At 39.3% G+C, this 21,582-nt stretch overlaps 1 protein-coding gene across 5 annotated transcripts; it reads right to left on the reverse strand.

Annotated features, from left to right (window-relative positions):
• Positions 1-347: 347 nt before the first annotated feature.
• Positions 348-21,027, reverse strand: katnb1 (katanin p80 (WD repeat containing) subunit B 1). Of its 5 annotated transcripts, none has more exons than XM_028443234.1 (20): positions 20,712-21,027; positions 19,256-19,363; positions 19,048-19,178; positions 17,206-17,323; positions 17,010-17,110; positions 16,885-16,926; positions 16,561-16,644; positions 16,367-16,482; positions 16,202-16,273; positions 15,153-15,303; positions 14,137-14,327; positions 13,064-13,200; positions 9,987-10,034; positions 9,842-9,906; positions 7,612-7,815; positions 6,468-6,614; positions 4,596-4,672; positions 4,396-4,470; positions 1,960-2,076; positions 348-628 (listed from the first exon to the last, which is right to left on the reverse strand). In XM_028443234.1, exons 2-20 carry the CDS (start codon positions 19,317-19,319, stop codon positions 487-489), a joined length of 2,082 nt encoding a protein of 693 aa, XP_028299035.1. In that variant the 5' UTR covers positions 19,320-19,363; positions 20,712-21,027; the 3' UTR covers positions 348-486. The 5 variants fall into 5 exon arrangements, with proteins under 5 accessions (XP_028299035.1, XP_028299034.1, XP_028299033.1 ...); XM_028443233.1 differs by having other exon boundaries at positions 19,256-19,366; XM_028443232.1 differs by having other exon boundaries at positions 20,688-21,027.
• Between the last annotated feature and the right edge of the window lie 555 nt (positions 21,028-21,582).

Raw genomic sequence — 21,582 nt, forward strand, 5'->3', positions numbered from 1 at the left:
ATAATTGTCATCAAGTATCAATTTCGCAATTAAAATTATAATTGACCCCAACCCTGACCCACACACAATGTTATGGCTGATTAGCTTCACATCTGATTAGATAATAAAACATTCTGTTTAACCATCACAATGTGGTGGTCCTGGTTAAACTGAATCAAAACCTCACACTAACATGATTGTGCTCAAATAAATACATGTACTGTGTGTGTGTGTGTGTGTGTGTGAGAGAGATGTTGTGATTGATTGCTCTGAATATGATCTGAAGTGTGTGTTGCAGCCAGGATGCATAATTTGAGTTTGCATGTTCTCCCTGACTGTCAAACATCAGTGTAATGGTCGGAGGCTCGTCTCTGAATCGTGGCTTTATTTAAATAAAAATAACAGGAGTTCATTAAAATTGTCCAAGTCCGAGAGGTGAGCTGCGACGTCCTGCTCTGAGCCGATGGTCGCCATTGGAAACGTCTCTTCTTCTCTGCTGAGCTGAGCTCACAGCGTGTCGTCCAGCGGCACCATCAGCAGCTGCAGTTCCCAGAAGGTGCTGCCGTTACGTCCCACCTGAGACGCTTTGGCCTTCACCAACACACTGAGCTTCTTTAGGTGGTCACAGCACAGCTGGCAGCGCTGGTGTCTACAAACAAGCGCACACACACAGTCAGCGTTACATATTTTACATCCACATGTTTGTCAGGTTTGGGGTCAATTCTAATAATAACTAGAATATTTGCATTTCCTGAGCAAGTGAGGATGCAGGTGCTGGCCCGTGTCACACTGAATTAGCTTAGCATTAGCACTAATCTAGCATTAGCTGAAATTTAGCAATAAGGTTAAAAAAGTTGAAAAAATTTGAAATGATTTGAATCAGTTGAAGAATGGCTAGGCTTAAAAGTTAAAGAAGCTGAAATTTCCAATGAAAGTTGATGAGAACAAAAACTTGTGGAATAACCCAAAAAGTTCAAAAGTTACAAATGATATGAGTACAAGCGTCCTCACTAATTATGCAATTGGTATTTAATTACAATTATGACGCAATTATAATTGTAACTGTAAAAATATGCTGTTGTAATCATAATTTAATTGGATAATTGACTTGGCTTATACACATACTGTACGTAGTTATTTAAAAATCATTAAAATATGTTTCATCTCAACTTTTCCCACTACCTGTCAGTTCTCTTCAGGATCATTTTACCATTCATAACAAAATTTATATCGGGGGCTCTACTGACAGAAAAAAGTCTCAGACATCCACACCAAAAATATTAATAACAATATTGTTCATTGATTAGGAAACCTAAAAAGGTAACCAAGAGATGAAAAACTAATTAGATGACAGATAATATTTTTTGTGTGTATTTTACAGCTGATTTAAAACATGTTAAAACTGTTATCATTAGAGATGCTAACAGAAAGCTAACACAAGAGGAAGGTTACATTTAATGGGGTTGTTTAATAAAGGCTCAGTAATTGGACTTGGACTTGATTTTTTTATATAGCGCTTTATCACCACACTGAAACAGTCTCAAAGCGCTTTACATATCAGCTCATTCACCCAATCACTCTAACATTCACACACCAGTGGGACAGGACTGCCATGCAAGGCCCTAGTCGACCACTGGGAGCAACTTAGGGTTCAGTGTCTTGCCCAAGGACACTTCGACACATAGTCAGGTACTGGGATCGAATCCCCAACCTCTCGATCAGAAGACGACCCACTACCACCCGAGCCACGGGCGACCGTGCCACAATTACAATTAATTGTGATTAATTGTAATTGAACTTTAGTAATTGTCAGTGAAACTGACTTTCACTGGAAAAATAATAATTGTAATTTGAATTGTAATTGAAAAAAAAATGTTGGTCACCGTAATCATAAACATGGATAGTTGAAGACATTAATTGTAACTGAAGAATACATTTGACCCCAACCCTGGTGCTTATTGTGCTCCACCTGCCACTCACCGTTCCTCCCGTGTGATGTCGACGCCCACTGAGGGCGTGGCCTTCAGCGTGTCAGTAATTAAAGGCCAGAAATGGTTCATGATGAGCCTAAGTGAAGAGCAGCCAGTCTGTACGTAGCTGAAGGAAAAGCAAACAGTCATCATTTAGTGATCATTTAATCATTAGTGTGTGTGAACTCACTCACTGGAAACAGAAGAAATGCTGAAAACCTCAACTTGGTCAAACTCAATGAGAATTTATTTATTATGTCTCCTTGATATAAACCATGTCAAAAACATACACTAGTGAGCTGAAAAAACCCTAGCATGTTAACTAGTTAATCTTTAATTTTGAGACCACCTTTAAAGGGGCGGTATTATGAAAAAATCACTTTCTAATGGATTTGCTACAGTGATATACATCCATTTAGCCTCAAAGTTGAAAAAGTAGTTTCCTCCCTCCCTTTTTATTCCACATTTTGTAAAAAAATCAGCTCCAAACGGGCGAGTTGGATTTTTCTCGCTACTTGACGTCACATCGCGGAAACTCTTCCTCCTGACAATCGTGGCTCCTCCTACCCTATATAAGAACGTGAGCGCCTCCCTCTCAAACTACCTCACAGCTAAAACAAACTCTGCAGTTGAAGAATATACATTATAATTTGTTGTCATATACTGTATGTAAAGTTACATACACGAAATGTGTTCTTTGTATTTAACCCCTTCCTGAGGAGCAGTGGGCAGCCACGATGTAGCGCCCAGGGAACTGTTACAATCAGTTCCATTTTTTGTATCCGTTATACCACCTCGTTTCACCTTTTGACATGATCCAACATGTTTGTGACCCAATGTGACGTAGTGGTTGAACAAAACAGTGGACTATCACCATAAATGGACTATTCCTGTAATCAGTAGTGGTGAGGAGGAAAAGAAAGCAACGTAGCAGCTCCGGTGAGTGTTTGAAGCAGCTGATTGACTCCGCTGCTGCTGACGCAAGGCACACACACCCTGAAACAGTGTTTGTCGGACTCACAATCACAATAGCCGCTTAAATAGCCATGTGTTTTACTGTAATTTACAGTTCTTTGGCTGAAAACAAAAACAAGAGTGTGCGGATAGCAACACTGTGTGGAGTCAGTGTCTACAGACACGCCTACTCATGAATATGCATAACTCGGCCCCAAACCAGCTTGTTTTTAGAACAGCTCAGAAAGTCACTTTTCAAATGGCTAAAACTCTGGAAAACAGGCGAGTTTGGGAAAATGAACCTTAAATACTATGTTGTTGGGGTTTTAGAACAAATGGAGATGCGTGAAAAATAGTATAATACTGAACCTTTAATGTAATATATGGATTCAGTAAAACATTACATTCCTTTAAATATGAGGAGCGCTGGCTGGATTATGTCGCCATTTTTTTCCCCAAGTTTGACAAAACAAGAAGACATAGTCATCAACATCCCCCACCAGATTGGTTGTCTAAGAATCTAAGAACTTAGATGCATAGGAAAATATCACATCAGAATATAAAATGACTAACCATCTTAAAGGATTTCTAAGAAAAGCTGTCCCCTTTGAAGATACCTCACAGAGTAAGAAAAACAGCACAAGGGCAATAACTCAGGAAAAAATTATTGCACGCTTCTCATTTTCAAACTCCATCAAGGTAGTGATACCCTGAAGCCACACATCGAATTTGGTTATTGTATCTTAAACGCTTTCTGAGAAAAGCTGTCCACTTTAACCTGGACGCACGGAGCTCAAACCTATAACCCCTTTGCACTATAATGGTGTCACTGGTAAGAAAGACCCTATTTTTTGTTTACAGAAAGCACTATTGGAGATACTTATTCATTTACATTGATGTGAGATAAAATAAATATTGTATTTTTTCACTTAATCTTTTTTTTTTTCCTTGTTATGTCATAATGTATCGTAGATTGATTTCTGACCAATATATCGATAATCGCAGTATCGCCATATCATGAGTGGTATATTGCGTATCGTATTGTATCGTATCATGAGGTACCCACCCCTATTGGAAAGAGCATATAAAAAGTACAGTAAGGTTTAAAATTAGAGAAACTTCAGCCAGTTTTTAATAGAAGTTAATAATAAACAGCATAAAGTTGTCAAAACACTGCGTTAAGTTTAACAGGAGCGATCACACAGGACAGATGTTGACAGCTGACACACATGTGGAGAGAGAGAGTGCTGAAACACTCCGGGTAAAGTAAAAATAAGCCGGTTAAAAATAGAAATAAACAATAAACAGCATAAAGTTGCCAAATCACCACATTACGTTTGTTCAGAAGCGACCGTGTCAGCACAATCGCTACTGAGGCGATGGTGCACGGGAGCGGACGGAGCGATATATCAGTCTGGATCCAGTAAAAATGTACCATGAAAAGCTGAAAATGGATTGATATGCAGATGTGGGGCAGTGAGGATGGACTCACCTCTCGTATTTACTCTGCAGCAGTTTCTCAACCTGAGGAAGGACCTCCGTACAAAGGTCGAGTTTCCACAGAGCGCTGAGACAACAACACAAAGATCCAACACACAATGAGTGGCACTGAACACAACATCATGACGACATCAGGCAGACGTGTACAACCACTGCTGCAACTCTCAAAATAAAAGGGTGTGTGTTTCTCACGTTTGATTGTTGATGATGTTGAGGATGTCCACAACGATAGAAAAGTCATTCATCGACACCGCCATTTTGAAGGCGCTCTGTAAACAAATCTTGGTGCATTAATGATGTTTTCTCACTGATTTAAGAAATGTCATGAACACAAAAAAACAGCAAACAACGAGAACAACTTTTAACAACTACTGAATGACAAAAGACACAAAACAAAGGATGAAAAACAGAATAAACACAAACAAGGGACAAAAGAACTTAAAAAAATTAAATCTACATTACCATGACAACCATCAGAGGCCTTTAACCTGATCAAACCAGTGTGAGTTCCTTCCTTGAGTAATCACTACATCACAGTTTGTCAAACACGTCGACCTCCACAAGTGCGAGTTTAAAGTGATTTTTATTGCAAATAAATAATAAGACCTTTTTTATAGTTGATTTAAATACTTTCTTATAGTGGCCCGTCAGTGCAGGAATCGTGGGTTCAAGTCCCACCGGTGGCCCCAACTTGTCTCTGTCAAGTCATAGACTGGCGTCTTATCCAGGGATGTTTACACTGCCTTACACCAGCATCCCCTGCCACCCTATATGTACAGTGAGGTTTTTCAAACTTGGGGTTGAGACCCTATGTGGGGTCACCTGGAATTAAAATGTGGTCGCCTGAAATGTCAAGTAATTGGTTAAAAAAACCCTCTTAAACTTATATATTAACATTTTTGCAAAAACATTTTTTAATTAACACAATAAATATCAACTGTTTTCTAAACTTAAACTCTCACAAATAAAAAATATTTGAGGTGTTGCATTTTAACACTAATCCTGGCTACTCTGTATTTGTAAAACAATTTAATAAACATGATCAAAAACAAATTCTAGAAAAAAATGTCTGGGGTCGCCAGACATTTGTGATATTAAAATAGGGTCACGATCCCAAAAAGGGTTGGGAATCTCTGCTGTACAGGATAAGCAGGTATAGAAGACGACACAAGACATATTTATGGTGATAACTATCTGTATATACTAATTTCTTTCATGATGCACATTGAAAATGTATGTTGTGAATAACAATAAATGTCTATGTATTCTAATGTAGCTATTACTGCAAATCAATAGTTCTATAATCTTTTTAGCTCAAGTACCCCCTTTTTCTTATTTCTGAATCCTCTTTGCTTAGAAAACTATTTAAAAACAACTATAGAAGTAGTGACGGAATGAATGAGTGATAACGCACATTTTAAATAATCTCATTTTGTAAATAAATGGACAGAAACAGTATTTAGTGCAGTGGTTCCCAACCTTTTTGTTTTGGATTGTGACCTTTTTTGATATTAAGAATTTATGGAGACCCCAAAGAGTTTTTGATCATGTTTTTACTTCATTTGATTGGACTAGATTTACATTTCACAAAGTGAAAGCCTTACAGTTGTTTAAGATTGTTCAAAAATCAATTTACATTTTTCATAAATTTCAGGCGCCCCCACATGGCTCCTGAATTCATTTATTTCTATATTCTATTTTCTACAGCTGGGACCAAGATTGACACTTTATTTGTTAGTAGTACCCCCTGTAGTGCCATCGAGTACCCTCATTTGAGAAACACTGCTGTAAATCACCTCTCTTGATTACTAAAGGGAAATTCACTGTCAAAGCTAAAAAGTGTCAAACTCAAATAATGTCAGTTTTTTTTTTAGGATTTCTCTGATTCAATGAGTAATGTGGAAGCTGAAATAAGTGAGACTGACACTGAGGAGGAGCAGAAAGAAACTCAAAAAGACAAAAAAAAAAAAATTAAGAAAAATTAAGACACTTAAAAACAAAAGCCAGTAAGCTAAACAAAAGGCAGCAAGACTTTCGGTGTGGAATAGTGTGTGTGTGTGGAACCTTGAGGTCGTCGCGGGCCCACACCATGCGGACATTCTGTAGGTTTTTGTGCCGACTGCTCAGGATCGCAATCATGGTCTGATGTCCTTTTGTGATCTGAGATAATGCGTCCTCTTCGCTGATGAACCCGTGCTCATTTGGAGGCGACTAGACACACAAACACACACACACACACTCTTTGAATTTGTGGTTGTTTAACTGCTGCCCCCTATTTGACTGGAGCATCCAACCCTTCAGCATCTGCCTTCTTTGATTCCACAGGAAACCTCCAAACTTCAAAGTTGCAAGTGGGAATGCTGACCCCTTAGAGGGACTTTCTCACCTGTTGCTACTGTGACGTTTGATTATTTCTTAAAAATGTTTAATGTGGGCCATGTTTACACAAGAATGTTTTCTATTAAAACGCATAATTTTTGTTGCATCCATTTACATGGCAAGTGCCTTTTGGTGCTTGAAAATGGAACTTTTTCAAAAATGGGTTCAGAGTGAATGTCTTTGAAAATGTTTCCCTCTCTGTCTCTGTGTTAACAGGGAAACAACACTTTCTGTGTCATGGCCATGCGTACACCGTTGAGGAACACCGTTCGTGTGCATCACTCTTTGGAATTGAACTTAACTTCTCCAACAAAGTGTTGGTTTACTTCACCATCACTTGGATCAGCAGAGACGTATTTGATGCCTGCAGCAGATTCTGACCACTATCACAGTGCTGGACCCCTACTGAGAGCTCCTTCCTTTTAACATGGACTCTGCTGGGACACTGCTGCGGTGAATGAACGGTCAGGTGATGTGTTTCAAAAAGCGCGAGATGACGCACAAATGTTTGCTAACGAGGTGAAAGGAGGCTGTCCTCTGGTCAATGAATAAATGATGTAATAAAATGCATAAATGACTCGCTCTTGACTCGTCGTGTTGCTGTGTATGTCACATATGTAGAAGCAGGTTGCTGAGCTGTGTGTGTTGCAGCATTATACCGCTACGTAGCATCTGTAGCTTAGCATGAAGCTGCTTGTCATGTTTACAGTTTAATGCAGGACAAAAGGCTATTAAATAAAGCTAAGTTATTAAAGAAACTCGACTACAAGTGTGCGTCGTGCAAACAAATGACTGGAGGTCAGGGGTCCCTGACAGTGACATCACTCACAGGCAGGAAGTCGGCTATATTGAGGCCCACAGGCTCGTTCCTGCTGCTGGGAATGATGTGAGATCTGCCTCTGGCTGAAGGGGCCGACGTCTGAGAGGGAGGAGAAGGCAGGTGTGAGGAGCGGGGGACGGCAGGGGGAGGTGCCACCACAGGAAGCTCCGCCCTTGGCTCTGACGTGGAGGCAGCAGCAGGAGGAGCTTTGTGCTGCAGAGAGACAACAGTATGACAGAGAAAACACTCAGAAAGAAATCCAAACTGGTAACAGATATTCAACCAGTTCTGACTGGGCTCCACTTCATCCAATCCAACCTGTTTAAACTAGGGCTGGGACTTAATTGCAATTAACTCACTCACTGCCATTGACGTAAAAATACGCCATTTTTAAATCCAAACGCTCGCTGCCAATGACGTATATATACGTCAATTGTGTTTTTTACCGGGGGTTGCTAGGAGACACTGTGGCAAAGTTCTCTCATGATTATCAGCCTTGTACCATGATGTAGGGACCAACTGGTACCATGTAGGTGGCAGCAGTGCACCTTTGAATGAGAGATTAGCCATGGCGAGCAGAGGTCAGAGGAAGAGGAAAAGAGTTAATTAGGGAGAAAATGGTGCAACGAGAGAAGACGGTGAAGCTGACAGCAGCTCATACTCAGAAAACTTTATTATCAACAGACGGGGCCAAACGGGTCAACTCGGCCTGTCGGGAGGAGGAGGAAGATGCGTGTGTGGGAATTGATGGGTGGGGGAGAGTTGGAGGAAGGCCAAAATACTGTAATGAAACCATACAAGTCTGACCCAGATAGCAAAATATTAATTTTGCCATCAAAAACCCGGTCTCAGTGTTGTTCTTGTTGTTTTATAGAAGGATACCAATGTTGAGGTGTCCCTGAAGCAAAAAAAATGCTTCAAAGTCACTGACATGTTTTTTCAGAAAAAGTCTTTTTTTCCTCAGCTTTTTGCTGAGAAACTGCATTTTGTGTTAAACTTACCTATACTCAACTGCTGATTACAGAAGAACAAAACAAGCTAAAAACTAAAAAAAAAAATCTGATAAAAGTAGAGAGAATGTGGTTTCATTGTCATAGTACAAAATATTCTATCACTCTTTAAAAATCCATAAAAATGCTCTAAAATGGCTGGCAGTGAGGGGAATTCTGTTATGAAAATGGCTGGCAGCCAATGAGTTAACTAATTACAGAAAAATAACACGCTAAAAACAGTGCAGAACCCCTCATTTCAGGAGTTCCCGGTATACCCCATAATACTGATACACAGACTACGGGAGACTCAGAGGCTGTGTTGTAAATGTCATACTAACGTACTACTCATACTAAGTCTGACCTCAAAATTAGTATGTAGTGCGTTCACATTAGATAGTATGAAAAGATTGAGTACGCGAGAAATACCTGGATGTACTGTATAATATATCAGGACATTTCCTAAGTATGCACGGTGGGCACACTAGTCATCCTCACCCGCCCCATGATGCATTACGAGCGGAATGTAAAATTATCTTGGCACCAGCTTCAAGTTAAAAATAAAACATCCCCTTTTCAAAGCAAAAGCATCTCTTCTGTCTTCCATTATTTTTTTTAACACTTTTGTAAATAGGGCTCTTGTTTTGAAGTTAACCGGAAGTTTTGTCAGTAGCATAATCTCAGAAGATTTCAGAAATGTCGGCATGAAACGTGTTCTCCACGAGTTTTATGGATCAAATGACCACATGTTAATATTCTACTTGGTCACTTTCTCACTTAAAATGCTTTTAGAACTTTTAAACGTGACGAATCATCAGGGATATTTAGCCTCAGCGTGCTTCATGATTAATTAAGATGAATTAATTATCTCATTAATTAATTCTTTTTCTTTTTTAAATCAAGTCCTACCACTAGTTTAAACCAATCCCAAGACCATCTTGAACCACTAGGAACCGATGAACGGCCAGTACTTTAAACTAGTGTGAACTCGTCATAATCATGGTAAATGTGTTATAAAATAATGTGAGACCGGTTTCAACCATCAACAAACCAGTTCAAACCATTTGAACCCATTTTGAACCCAGTTTAAAGCTGTGTGAAGCTATCTCAGACAGAAGTAACCATAGTTTGAAACTATCTCAAACCCATAGTCAAACTTGTTCATACTAAATGGTCCATCAAACATTGGGAAACCAGTTTTGGATCACTGTGGGAATACTGGTTCGTGAATTTCAGCTTCATTCACTGACCTGCTGTTTTTCTGGTACATGAAAAACTCTGTCCTTGTGTGGTCGGCTGATGGGCAGGAACACCTCTGAAGGTGAGAGGGAGGTTAGTCACACACACGGGTATGGACAGACAGACAAACGGACAGGCAGACTCTGAGGAACTGACCTTCAGCAGGAGCCAGAAAAAGCTCAGACATCTTGGGAGGAGTTCGTGCTGCAAGAAGAAGGAGCCACAGTTTAATTTTCGTTTCACTGCATCATTAAAAATCTGAATCTGAACTGAAAACTCAACATGAGCAAGATTTTAATTAATGTATTATTAATGTTTAAGTTTAACTTGTGAAACGTGTGTAATGTGATACATTTGTCATGCCATCTCTGCAAATGTAATGAGGAATGTTTCCAAACGTGTTGATGAAGCCCATGGTGGGAATTACTGCTCGAACCCATGTGAGTATGAGGAGAGATTTGTCTCAAAAATATTAACAAACAGATCCACAATTTTCACATGTATTATAAAGATTTTCACGTGTTTTTCAGGCCCACAAATACATCCACAAATTTCACGTGTTTTTCAGGCCCACAAATACATCCACAAATTTCATGTGTTTTTCAGATCCACAAATAGATCCACAATTTACCAGAGGTGACAAGTAACGCATACAAATACTTTGTTACTGTACTTAAGTAGTTTTTTTTGGTATCTGTATACTTTACATGAGGCGATTTTTTACTTTTACTCCTTACTTTTTTTAAACAGATATCTATACTTTCTACACCTTACATTCAAAAAAAGGGCTTGTTACTTTTACAACCTTCAATGATGACGTTACAATGTAAAAAGATGCAAACTAACAACCGCAAAGCTGGAGGAGAAGCTTCAAACATTTTATTTACAAATTTATAAATGCAATATTCTCCAAGTGTTCATAAAGGTTAACAGATTTAATTTATTTCCACTTGTGCAGTGCCGCGCCGGGCAGAGGCTCTGTGTTTTGTTGAGAGTTGATTAATTTGTCTGCTGTCATTAAAGTCTAACTACACCACTATTATCATCAGCAACTATGTAAACTGCTAATTATAGAACCTGGCTGTAGACTAATGCAACATTCCTTTGAGTATTTTTAAAGATAACCAAAAAACAAACTAATTCCTTGTCTTTACCTAGTTTTGAACGTATCCACAAGGTGAGTTATGGATAGGTAAAGTATTTTTTTACATGACAAAAGGTAAAGTGATCTGAGACAATCTGAATGGCTATTCCTTTAGGCGTGATTGACATGTTCATGTCTACTCAGTTTGTCAAGGAAATGGCTTAAATGTAACGCAGCTTCGCTCAGACACGCACGCACGCACGCACGCGCACACACACATATATTTTTTTCTTAATTTGTCTGGATTTCTATTAGTAACAACATTTAATAATTTCACTCTAATGAACTGTAGGCTAATGAAACTGTCCAAACATCAAAAGGGTAAAAGGGGAATTTTTTTTTTCTTTTTAGAACTTTAATGGGTTTTCATTAAAAAAATATAGTAAAAATGTACTTCATCAATTCAAACATTGTGGTTTCAATAATCAATTAACAATGAAACAGAATGTGTGTATTTTTATTTCCTCCTATTTGTTGTACTTGAGTTGCAGTCTGAATAGTTTATTGGTATAACCAATGCTTAATTTGTAAATCATCAGGTCCGGGAACACAGGCCGCGTGTTTCGGCAGTAAGAAAGAGACAAAAATGTCACGGAATAAAATATTTTTAAAGCGCCTTTTGCAAACTAAATTGGTCAATAATATCACGTGAACACAAACAACCAATTAACCTAAATGTTTAATACAAGAATGATGAATCAGTGTTAAAAAAGCACGGACAATCACCCGCTAAAGAGCGCATCCATCTCTCTCTCTGAGTGACAGCTGTCAAAATCTGCCATGTTTCAGCACCAAGGACAGCGCAAAATTGGCACTAATTTAGCCACTCATCAAAGGTCTGTGAACTTTCAGAACACAAAAACCCACAAATACAAAATATTTACAAACTTTTTAACACCCATAAAGGTGCGTTCACACCAAGCGACTAGATTACATTCAAAATCAATGTAAATGACGCAACGTCAAGCAATGCGAGTTGCGTGATTTGAAGATTGAAAAATTTAAACTTTTCATGCAACTTCAAGCAACAACTCCCCGGCTGTCACTGTCTGTAGAGCCGAGGCAGCAGCCCCTCCCTCCTGCTACAGTGAGACAAGTGCAGCGGGAGGGCTGTACAGTTCCTTAACTTACCAAAGTAAAATTAAAGCGGTTTACTCCTTAAATAAGCCTACGTTCTGAGTAAACTCATCCTTTAGTAACTCCGTAAGTTTAAACAGTCTATGATAGTGCTGTAAACGTGTGGCCGGAGAAGTGATCAGCCTTCTCGATGCAGCAGCCCTCTGAGTGCTTTTCCTCACTCGTGCTCAATTTTTACATTTAATTTTGTGTGTACATTACAATGAAATTTCCAGTGATTTCAACTCAATAAAATACACAGCTGTCCAAATATGATACTCCTGTATCAAAACACCTTAAAGAAAATGTGAAAATGGAAAAAAAAAGAAAAAAAGAAGGTGCTGGATGCAATCAAATAAGTGCCGAATCATGCTCAGACAGGATCCGGCCCAAATTAAGCTCTGGGTATATTGGTGTCTGATTCTTTGTGTGGTGAAGATTCTAAGTTTAATTACTATGCGCTATCATTTATTTGGCAAAACTGGTACACTGGGCACCTGTGCCATTTTTACTGTTATATAAAATATAGCATCACATAAATCAAGAGAAGTGTTATTAGAATAATTACATTTAAAATTATGATAAAATATTTTTTTGTCAAACAAGAGTGGCACTATGAACAGCATGAGACAAGTGAAGGCTGCAGTGATTTTGGTGACACAGCAGTGAACACCAGTGACGCTATTAGATATTCTTGTAGCTGTGTGTGAATCTTAGCGAAGCTGTGCAAGCACAATTGAAGATTTACACGCGATAATTCACGATAAACACACACACACAAATGTTAAAACGTGTAAATTGTGGATATATTGGTGGATCTGAAAAACATTTGAAAATCATGGATGTATTTGTGGGTCTGAAAAACACATGGGAAAATCTGATCTTTTTGTGATTAGTTTTGAGGCAAACCTCTCTCCATATGAATGAACATGACTGACCCTACACCAGCGTCCAGGTGCTAAGTTTCACCTACCCATGGGGTTCTTGGGCTGGAAAATCATGTTGTAGTCCTTCATGTCGTGGATCTCCGCTGAGGACTGCTCGTCCTCGCTGGGGCTCCGCCTCTCTCCTTCGGGGCTCCGTCTGTCAGCGTCTATGTGCTGCTTCAACCTAAGGGTCAGAAAACAAGATCGGAATGGGGCTTGATCCATGACGTTTGAGTGATAACACTACAGCCAGAGGTGTACTCACGAGAGTAAATTTATTGAGGCATATTTCAACTTTTACTTAAGTAAATTTGTGATTTATTTTTTCGACTTTTACTCCTTTACAATTCTAGAATGGTGATTTTGTTACTTTTAATGTCAGTGCTGCCTGTCTGCATCTGCCGCTTGGTAACCAAAATCACTGTCCAATATAAACAGTATGTTTCAACCAGACGAAGTATGTAGCCACACATGAAGCTGCTCATCATGTTTCTAACTCACAACGGATCATTCTACATGTGCGCACAGATGTGAATACTGTCAGGTTTAAACGAGTTCGGGCTTAAAGAGACATCAACTTCATTCTGGTCGGACATGATTGGGTCGTGCTCTCTCAGGCTGGAGCCGGGTTTTCTTTCTTCGGCCGAATTAATCAGAATCAGATTGTGTGTGCGCACGTCCTCCACACGTGTGTTTCTGTGTTCCAATATTACTGCAGGTCCCACATAATACCTCATTTAAATTTGAAAAGTGCATCTTGGAATCAGTCTTTTGAATAAAATGTTGTTTCTTGTCTCTACAGTGTCTGTGAGTATTTATTAGTGGAGGACCTATAACAAGCATGACTAACTAACTACATTCATCATGACCCTTCACCTATTCAACAAATAACTTTTAGCTTTAAAGTAAGGCTGGAACAAAGATTTTTTTTAAAAAAAAACTTTAGCTTTACTTCACTAAATTTGGCCCTCAGAGAGTTATACATCTCAAGATTTTCCACACCAGTGGCGCTCGCTCGCGCTCCATGCAATACCCCTATGCTGTGAAAGATTCCTGGTGAGAACCCTGGGCTGATGGTGGATCCCAAAGCCAGACTAGTTAAGAAACACACGTGTCTCACCTCTGAGTGCTGCATGTGGTCGTCGGCCTCACGTAGTTCCTGCGCAGTGCCACTCCTTTAGTGCCCTTGGGCTCAGTCGATGGCTCGTTTTGCTGAGCACTTCCCTGGATGACGGCGCTGCCGGTCATCTTCACCTTCTTCAAATCGACAGCGTAGAGGGAGACCATGGAGGCCTGGTGAGCCACGCCCACCTGAAACCACATGGGAGGTGTGAGGTTTAAAGATGCCCCATTTAAACCTTAGCCACAAAACACACTTGACCCCATGTTATGTTCTGTTTGGAGAACGTTACAAAAATGCAATTTGTTCTAAAACATTTGTTGTGTTCTAATCACAGTTTTAATACATTTAAATACACTTTCATTATTTGCAGCTGAAGTCTCCACCATAATAATAATAATAATAATAATAATGCATTGGATTTTTTATAACACTTTATCATAGGCACTCAAAGCGCTTTAAAGAAGCTTATTCCAGTGTTTCTCAAATCGGGGTATACAATGGCACAACAGGGGGTACTTGAGGGTGAGATAGTGTAAAATGTACAAATGAAAGCATAAAAAATATGGGGTTTTATAATGTTTATTTTTAGTTAAAAATGATCATAACAATGATGATGGAAAGGATCTTGATTACAACATAAACTGAAAATGCAAAGGTCAGTCCCCACTAGGTGGGAGATGACCAGAAATCATAAAAAACTACAGAAATAAATCTATTCCGGTGACACTACTGTTTCATTCCATTTATTTATAAAATGATATTCTTTAAAATGTGTGTTAACATAATTTATCTATCATTATGTTCTATAGATGTTTTTTCATAATATTCTGAGAAAAATGTTGTTGTCGGATAAAAGGGGGTACTTGGATTCAGAAATAAGACAAAGGGGGTACTTGAGCTTAAACAGTTGAAAGAATCACTGATTTATACCAATATATATTTCACAGGCACAGTTTCAGTTTAGCAAAAATCAGTTTGGGTCTCAAACTGTAGAGGTGGGCGGAGCTACGCACCAGTTGCTGGTTACTGACAGACAGCTCGGACACTTTTCCCCAGCCCACAGACACCACGTCAAAGCAGCGGTCGGGCTCCCAGCCGAAGACACGCAAAGAGTCTGTGGATCCGCTGAAGAGACACGAGCCGTCCAGACTAAAGTGGACACACCTGAGGGCACAAAGGTCAGAGGTCAAACATCATGTGATCAGATCTGAGCTCTTCAAAGTAAGAAACTGGACTCATTGCATCGCAGTGTTCTACACAGCTCTTTATGAATACATAACACATCTTCCTACTTAACTGAAGTTTTAAAGGCCAGAGATAAAAATCACAATGCACTGCTTCACAATGTATTTGTTCCAAGAGTGAGAACAGAACACTGAAAAACCCCAGTGATAATCATAAATTAAACTGTTAATTTAAAAATAAATAAATGTAATGGACATTGGGACTGCTTTTAAAATAAAACATACTATCTGATATTACAATAACAGTTATAATAATAGTAATAACAAAATAACATTTGGGTCATTTCATGGCATTTTAACAAATTTTCAGGTCATCCCACACACTTCAGTCTCAAAAAAATTCAGAATCGGATGAATAATTTTTGAGAAATGGAGAAGAAAGGTCGGTATTTGTTGATTTGCATGTGTTCTTATTTTTCTTCCATTTTCATCTTCCAATATCTTAGGAACTGCATCTCATAGGAAACTGAAATTTGGTCTAGTAATACAGCTCCATGTACTCTCAGAATATACCAAAATATCTGCTACACATCCCATCTGGTGGACATGCCAGCCCCTCAAAATTGGGAAAAAGTTTTTTGGAGTTTGAAGCTAGATCATGTTTGGGCCTTCAGTAACTAATTTGCGTAAGTCTCAGCTCCCAGTAATTATATCAGCTTTGAGGTATGTAAATAGATTGGTCACATCACTAATGATTAGTCAGATAAATGCATTGGTTCTTGGGTGACAGTCTCTTGAAATAAAAAATAAAAAACCTTTCGCTCTGTGCTTTGCGTTGCTTGGCAGAGGTGATAATAACAATAACATAATAGACATGCCTGACAGGAGTTGTATCTTTCTCCAAAGAACCAACCATTGTAAACTTCTCTAGATCCCACAGCTTCACAGTCCTGCAGGAAAATACAAGTTCAAACACACAGGTTACAACCAACCAACCAACCAGTCAACCAACCAACCAACCAACCAAACACAAACAAACTGACCTGTCTGCGCTGCCTGAGGCCAGCAGGTACTCGTTGGGGTGGAACTGGATGGTGTTGACGGCAGCAGAGTGAGACGTGAACTCAGTGATTGTTTTCCCCAGAGTCAAATCCCACAGCTGGAAGTCACACAACACACAACTGAGGAGGTCAGAGACACACACAACATCAAGGTGGAGTCCCTCAGCCGTCCTCACCTTCACTGTGCTGTCGTCGCTCGCTGAGGCCAACCACTTCCCGTCAGGACTGAATGCAAGACTCCTCACAGCCTGAGTGTGACCCTGAAACACACACACACACGCACGCACGCACGCACGCACGCACGCACGCACGCACGCACGCACGCACGCACACGCACACGCACACGCACACGCACACGCACACGCACACGCACACGCACACGCACACGCACACGCACACACACACACACACACACACACACACACACACACACACACACACAATAAACTTACAAAGTAGGCGCACAACTCCATCCTCAGTGTTTAGAGATGTTGCCTCACCTTAAATCTGAACACGTAGCCTTTATTCCGCACATCCCACAACTGACAGTGGTAACAGAGAAGGCTGTTAGTAAACACACGCACAGTGATAGGAACACACAACGTGCACTCTCACACACACACACCTTAATGTTTGTGTCCATGGAACTGGAAGCAAGGAAGAATCCATAGGGATGGAAGCTCAGGCTGGTAATGTTGGCTCTGTGTCCAACCAGAGTCCTTAAAACTGAGGATAAACACACAGATTAGATGCAAACAAGTGTGAAATACACGCACAACTTTGACATTAGCAAGCACAACACACAGACGCATAGTTCGTACCTTTAGCTGCCTCCACGTCCCACACCTGGAGCGTTCCAGACTGGGAGCCGCTGGCGAGCTGCTCGTCTGACTCTTTAAACTGAATACACTCCACTGGACTTTTATGACCCGATAAACTCTGAATAAATACAAATGTACACAACATCCATGCACCATGTGTTTATAGCATCAAATGATCTTCATTCATCAGCATGATGATGGAAATGGGACTCTTTCTATGGTCAGAAGTATCACAGAAACATGGCAACCTTCTAACACTTTCTCTATCGAGCAAAATACCAATTATCTTTAGGCAGATATACTTTGTTATCATTAGTAGAACTAATTCAATAACTCCTTACATTACATTTCTACATCAGTCAATATATTCTATTGAATATATACATTAATAAGGCTGAGCTATGAGGCATACATTATGTTTTTATCAATGTTATAAAAAAATGTTAGTTATCCCCCCCAGCAAAAGGTTATTATAGTTAACAAAATATACAAAAACTAAAAGTAAAATTAAAAAAACTAGTGTTTAAAGAAAGAGAAGATAACTAACTGATACTGTATTGCGTGTTTACAAAACTAACTTAAATTATAGCGATTACCTCCTCCGTTTTGGTCTTTGTAAATGTACACTAGACTAACCTCAGTGCAGTATTGCACACATTTTGGACTTCAGGCTGCTAGCTTGTGGGCTGTTGCATTTGATTTGTGGGAAGCTTTTCATCAGTGTTTTGAATACATTTTTAAAAACGTTATATTGTCTTTTCTATATGCACCAGACAAATACCCCCAATTTACAAAAAAGACAATGAGAACCAAAGACTAAAACTAATAAAAAACTAAACTAAAGCCAAGCATTTAAAAAAAATAATAAGAAGAAAACTAATAAAAAACTAACTGGACTTAAAAATAAAAAGTCAAAACAAAAAAAAGAACTCCAAAATAATTATAACCTTGCTCCAACAGCTTTAACCCCAAAGAAACCACAAACTGTTCTTAAGTTGGTTGGTAATTTGTACAGACTGATATTTGTCCAAATAAAAATTTGAGTTTGTGGATTTCATCACTTTAATGGTGCCACACTGTGTGTTTTAGTGTGTGTTTCTCTTAAAGGTGCAGTATTATGAAAAATTCACTTTATAATGGTTTTGCTACAGTGATATACATTCCGTTAGCCTCATTCAGAGGGCCAAAGTTGAAAAAGGTATGTTTCCTCCCGCCCTCCCTTGCTATTCCACTTTTTGTAAAAAAAATCAGCTTCAAACGGGCGAGGTATCCTCCTGACAATCCTGGCTCCTCCTACCCTACATAAGAATGTGAGCTCCTCCTTCTCAAACTACCTCACAGGTAAAACAAACATAGCAAAGGCAGGTTGATATCACAGTTAATATCTTTATGTTCAGTATATGGATAATCCAGTATACAGATAAACCGAAGAGCGCTCACAATCAGTTCCACTTTTAGTAGCCGTTATACCGCCTCAAATCGCTTTTATGGGATTATCTGACGTGTTTGTGACCCAATGTGATGAAGCGGGCGGACAAAACAATGGACTATCATCTTAAATGGACTATTCTTGTGAGGTGAGAAGGAGAAGGAAGACTGTTAAAGATTTACTGCTGCTGCTGTGATAAACACACACCATGAAGTAGTGTGTGTTTACACCCACTCATGCGTAAAAACAGGTGAGTTTGGGGAAATAAACCTCAAATACCATGTTGTTGGGGTTCTTAGAACAACTGGAGATGGGTGAAAAATAGCACGATACTGGACCTTTAAAGATGAATGAATTTAACATTATGTGCCATTTATTCTATGGTTGTGATGCAGCAGTGTGTTGTTGCTCACCATTATGCACTTGGCATTGCTGACTGACCACAAGTTGATTTTGCAGTCGTCTCCTCCAGTGGCCAACAGGCGACTTGAGCTCTTTGTGAGCGCCGTGCAGCAAGCTGAACCAGAGTGAGCCACAAACTCATCTGTTTGGCAACACAGGAGGGACAAATTCAGTTGAATCGTGCAACAGTTTGTGACAAAAGTTTCAGCATGTACTCACACAGGCGGGATGAAACCCCAGAGGGGACGGCTGCAGCCATACTGGTCAGAGTTTGAGAGCTCATGGACTGTGAGAACTGGGGTTGAATCAATAGAGTGGAATCTTCATCTGCTGTTGCATAAAAAAAAAAAACACACACACACACAACTTAAAAAAATAGCTGTTATGCTGTTAGAAAAGCAGTGAAACACAAACAGACCTGCTGCAAAGTAAACTGGTATGGCTCAGATTATACAATCACTCAGCAGTCAAAACAGAAACATAAAAGACATTTTAAAAACCTGTCCATTCACACAAGATGACTACAAAAAATATAGAAAAATATTTAAAACAACAAAAACACAAGATGACCACAAAAATACAGGAAAATACACTAAACAACAACAAAAACACAGTGGTGTAATTATCTACGGCCTGAATCACACCAGTGCTGACATTTCAGTTAAACAGCACGACCTCACGTATAATATTGCATAATTAAAAGTGTATAAAATAATAAAAGGTAAACCACATTACACCCTGCAGGTTTGGAATGCATATTATTTGCTATAGCATATACTTCATATTAGCGCTAACTTAAAGCGGACAGGGTCTCGTCTGTAATGGTCGCAACCACAAACCATTACATGTGCCCAGTACAAGACGAAGTCTCGTCTGTAGTGGTAGCATTTCAGACCATGGCAGACACTGCAAGACGTTGGAGTTGATCCCAAAATCATGCAGGCAGACCTGGTAATATTGTATCATGTTTTTTCTGCAGTCAGTGCCTTCTTCTCGCCCTTCTCTCTCTTTTCTGTTTCAGGTGTTTTGATGCTGGAGCTGGCAGTTCCTAATCTGTGGTTCACGGCTTAACTAGTCTGGGACACTCTAATGTTCTATCTCTCTATCCTGTTCTGTTGGTCCTTCTGTTCACTAACCCCAACCAGTCGAAGCAGATGGCTGCCACCTCTGAACCTGGTTCTACTGGAGATTTATTCCTGTTTAAAGGGAGTTTTTTTTCTTCCCACTGTCGCTAAATGCTTGTTCATGTGGATCTTGTTGGGTTCTTTCTTTCTTGCTGTGAACGTTATATTTTGTTAAGCGCATTGAGATGACTTTGTTGTAATTTGCACTTTATAAATAAAGTTGAATTGAATATCAGATTTAGTTTTACTACTTTATTTTTTTACAATTTTTGTCAAGGTTCTTGAACAAATTTGCTTTGCTAAGTAAGCTTTGAGTTCTAAATAATTTAGATATTGGCATGTAATAAGTTCATTTTCGTATAGGAAGTTAGATAACAAGCAATTACGGTCACAGTAAACCTCACCATCATAACGTTAGAAAGAAAATATATCCGAACATTTCACGAGGTACGTTACAAACTCACAGAAACGGTAATAATAATAGTAATATATTGACAAGAGAGTTGACCATGCAAAACAAAACAGACCGAGCCGAGGTGAGTAAAGCTAACAGGTTAGCAGCTTTTCCTGCTCCGGTGTGTCCGCTCTAAACACCGGGGTGACTTGTTTGTCAGGCCGCTGCTGAGGACCTGTCGGCTGAGTGTTGTCCTGCCGAGGAGCCGCTGAGTGGAGATGGAGAACCGGAGTACGGGCGGTGTTTGAAATCGCTGACCGTGAACTACTCGCACTAAATATGACGTCATAACCTTTATATATTCAAGAATCAGTTAAAAGATTCAATGTATCATATATGTCTATGTTTTGGTTTCTCCGGAGATGCAACTTAGCAACAAACAAACCTCACTTCCGCTGACGTCAAAAATAAAAGAGAACACGTGACTCCAGGAACTGGGCTCAGGAAATACCTACTCAAAGTTGTCTTTAACTTGAGACTTTTGCTAAGGTATACGGAGCGACTTGTATACAAAGTATCTTCACAAAAAAATATGTTCTTGCTAATTACGTGAATTGGATTTAGCCCCAATTTAATGTATATCTATTTCTGACAAAACGTGGTTTTAACGCCATCCAGGCTTCCCATTTATTTGGTCGCGCTATCCGAGCTTCAAAAATAATGCTGCGCGTCTATTCTAGCATGAACGGTAAAGGTTTGTTAGGGACGGTGCTGGGTTCAGCAACAACTCGTAAATCCATACAATACATTTCAATGTTGTAAATAGAATACTATCATGTTTTTAAAACTGTTTCTTTTTTTAAGGATCTTTAAAACAATGAATAATATAGATCTATAGGCAGCAAAGGGGGCAATATTCCAAACCTACTGTCGAATATTAAAATAATTAGGTCAAAACTGACAAAAAAAAGCCCACTACAAGTAATACTACATATGTCAAAAATGTAATATAAAATCAAAGACAAACA

Source organism: Gouania willdenowi, chromosome 3, assembly GCF_900634775.1.
Source record: "Gouania willdenowi chromosome 3, fGouWil2.1, whole genome shotgun sequence".
Classification (NCBI taxonomy): Eukaryota; Metazoa; Chordata; class Actinopteri; order Blenniiformes; family Gobiesocidae; genus Gouania; species Gouania willdenowi.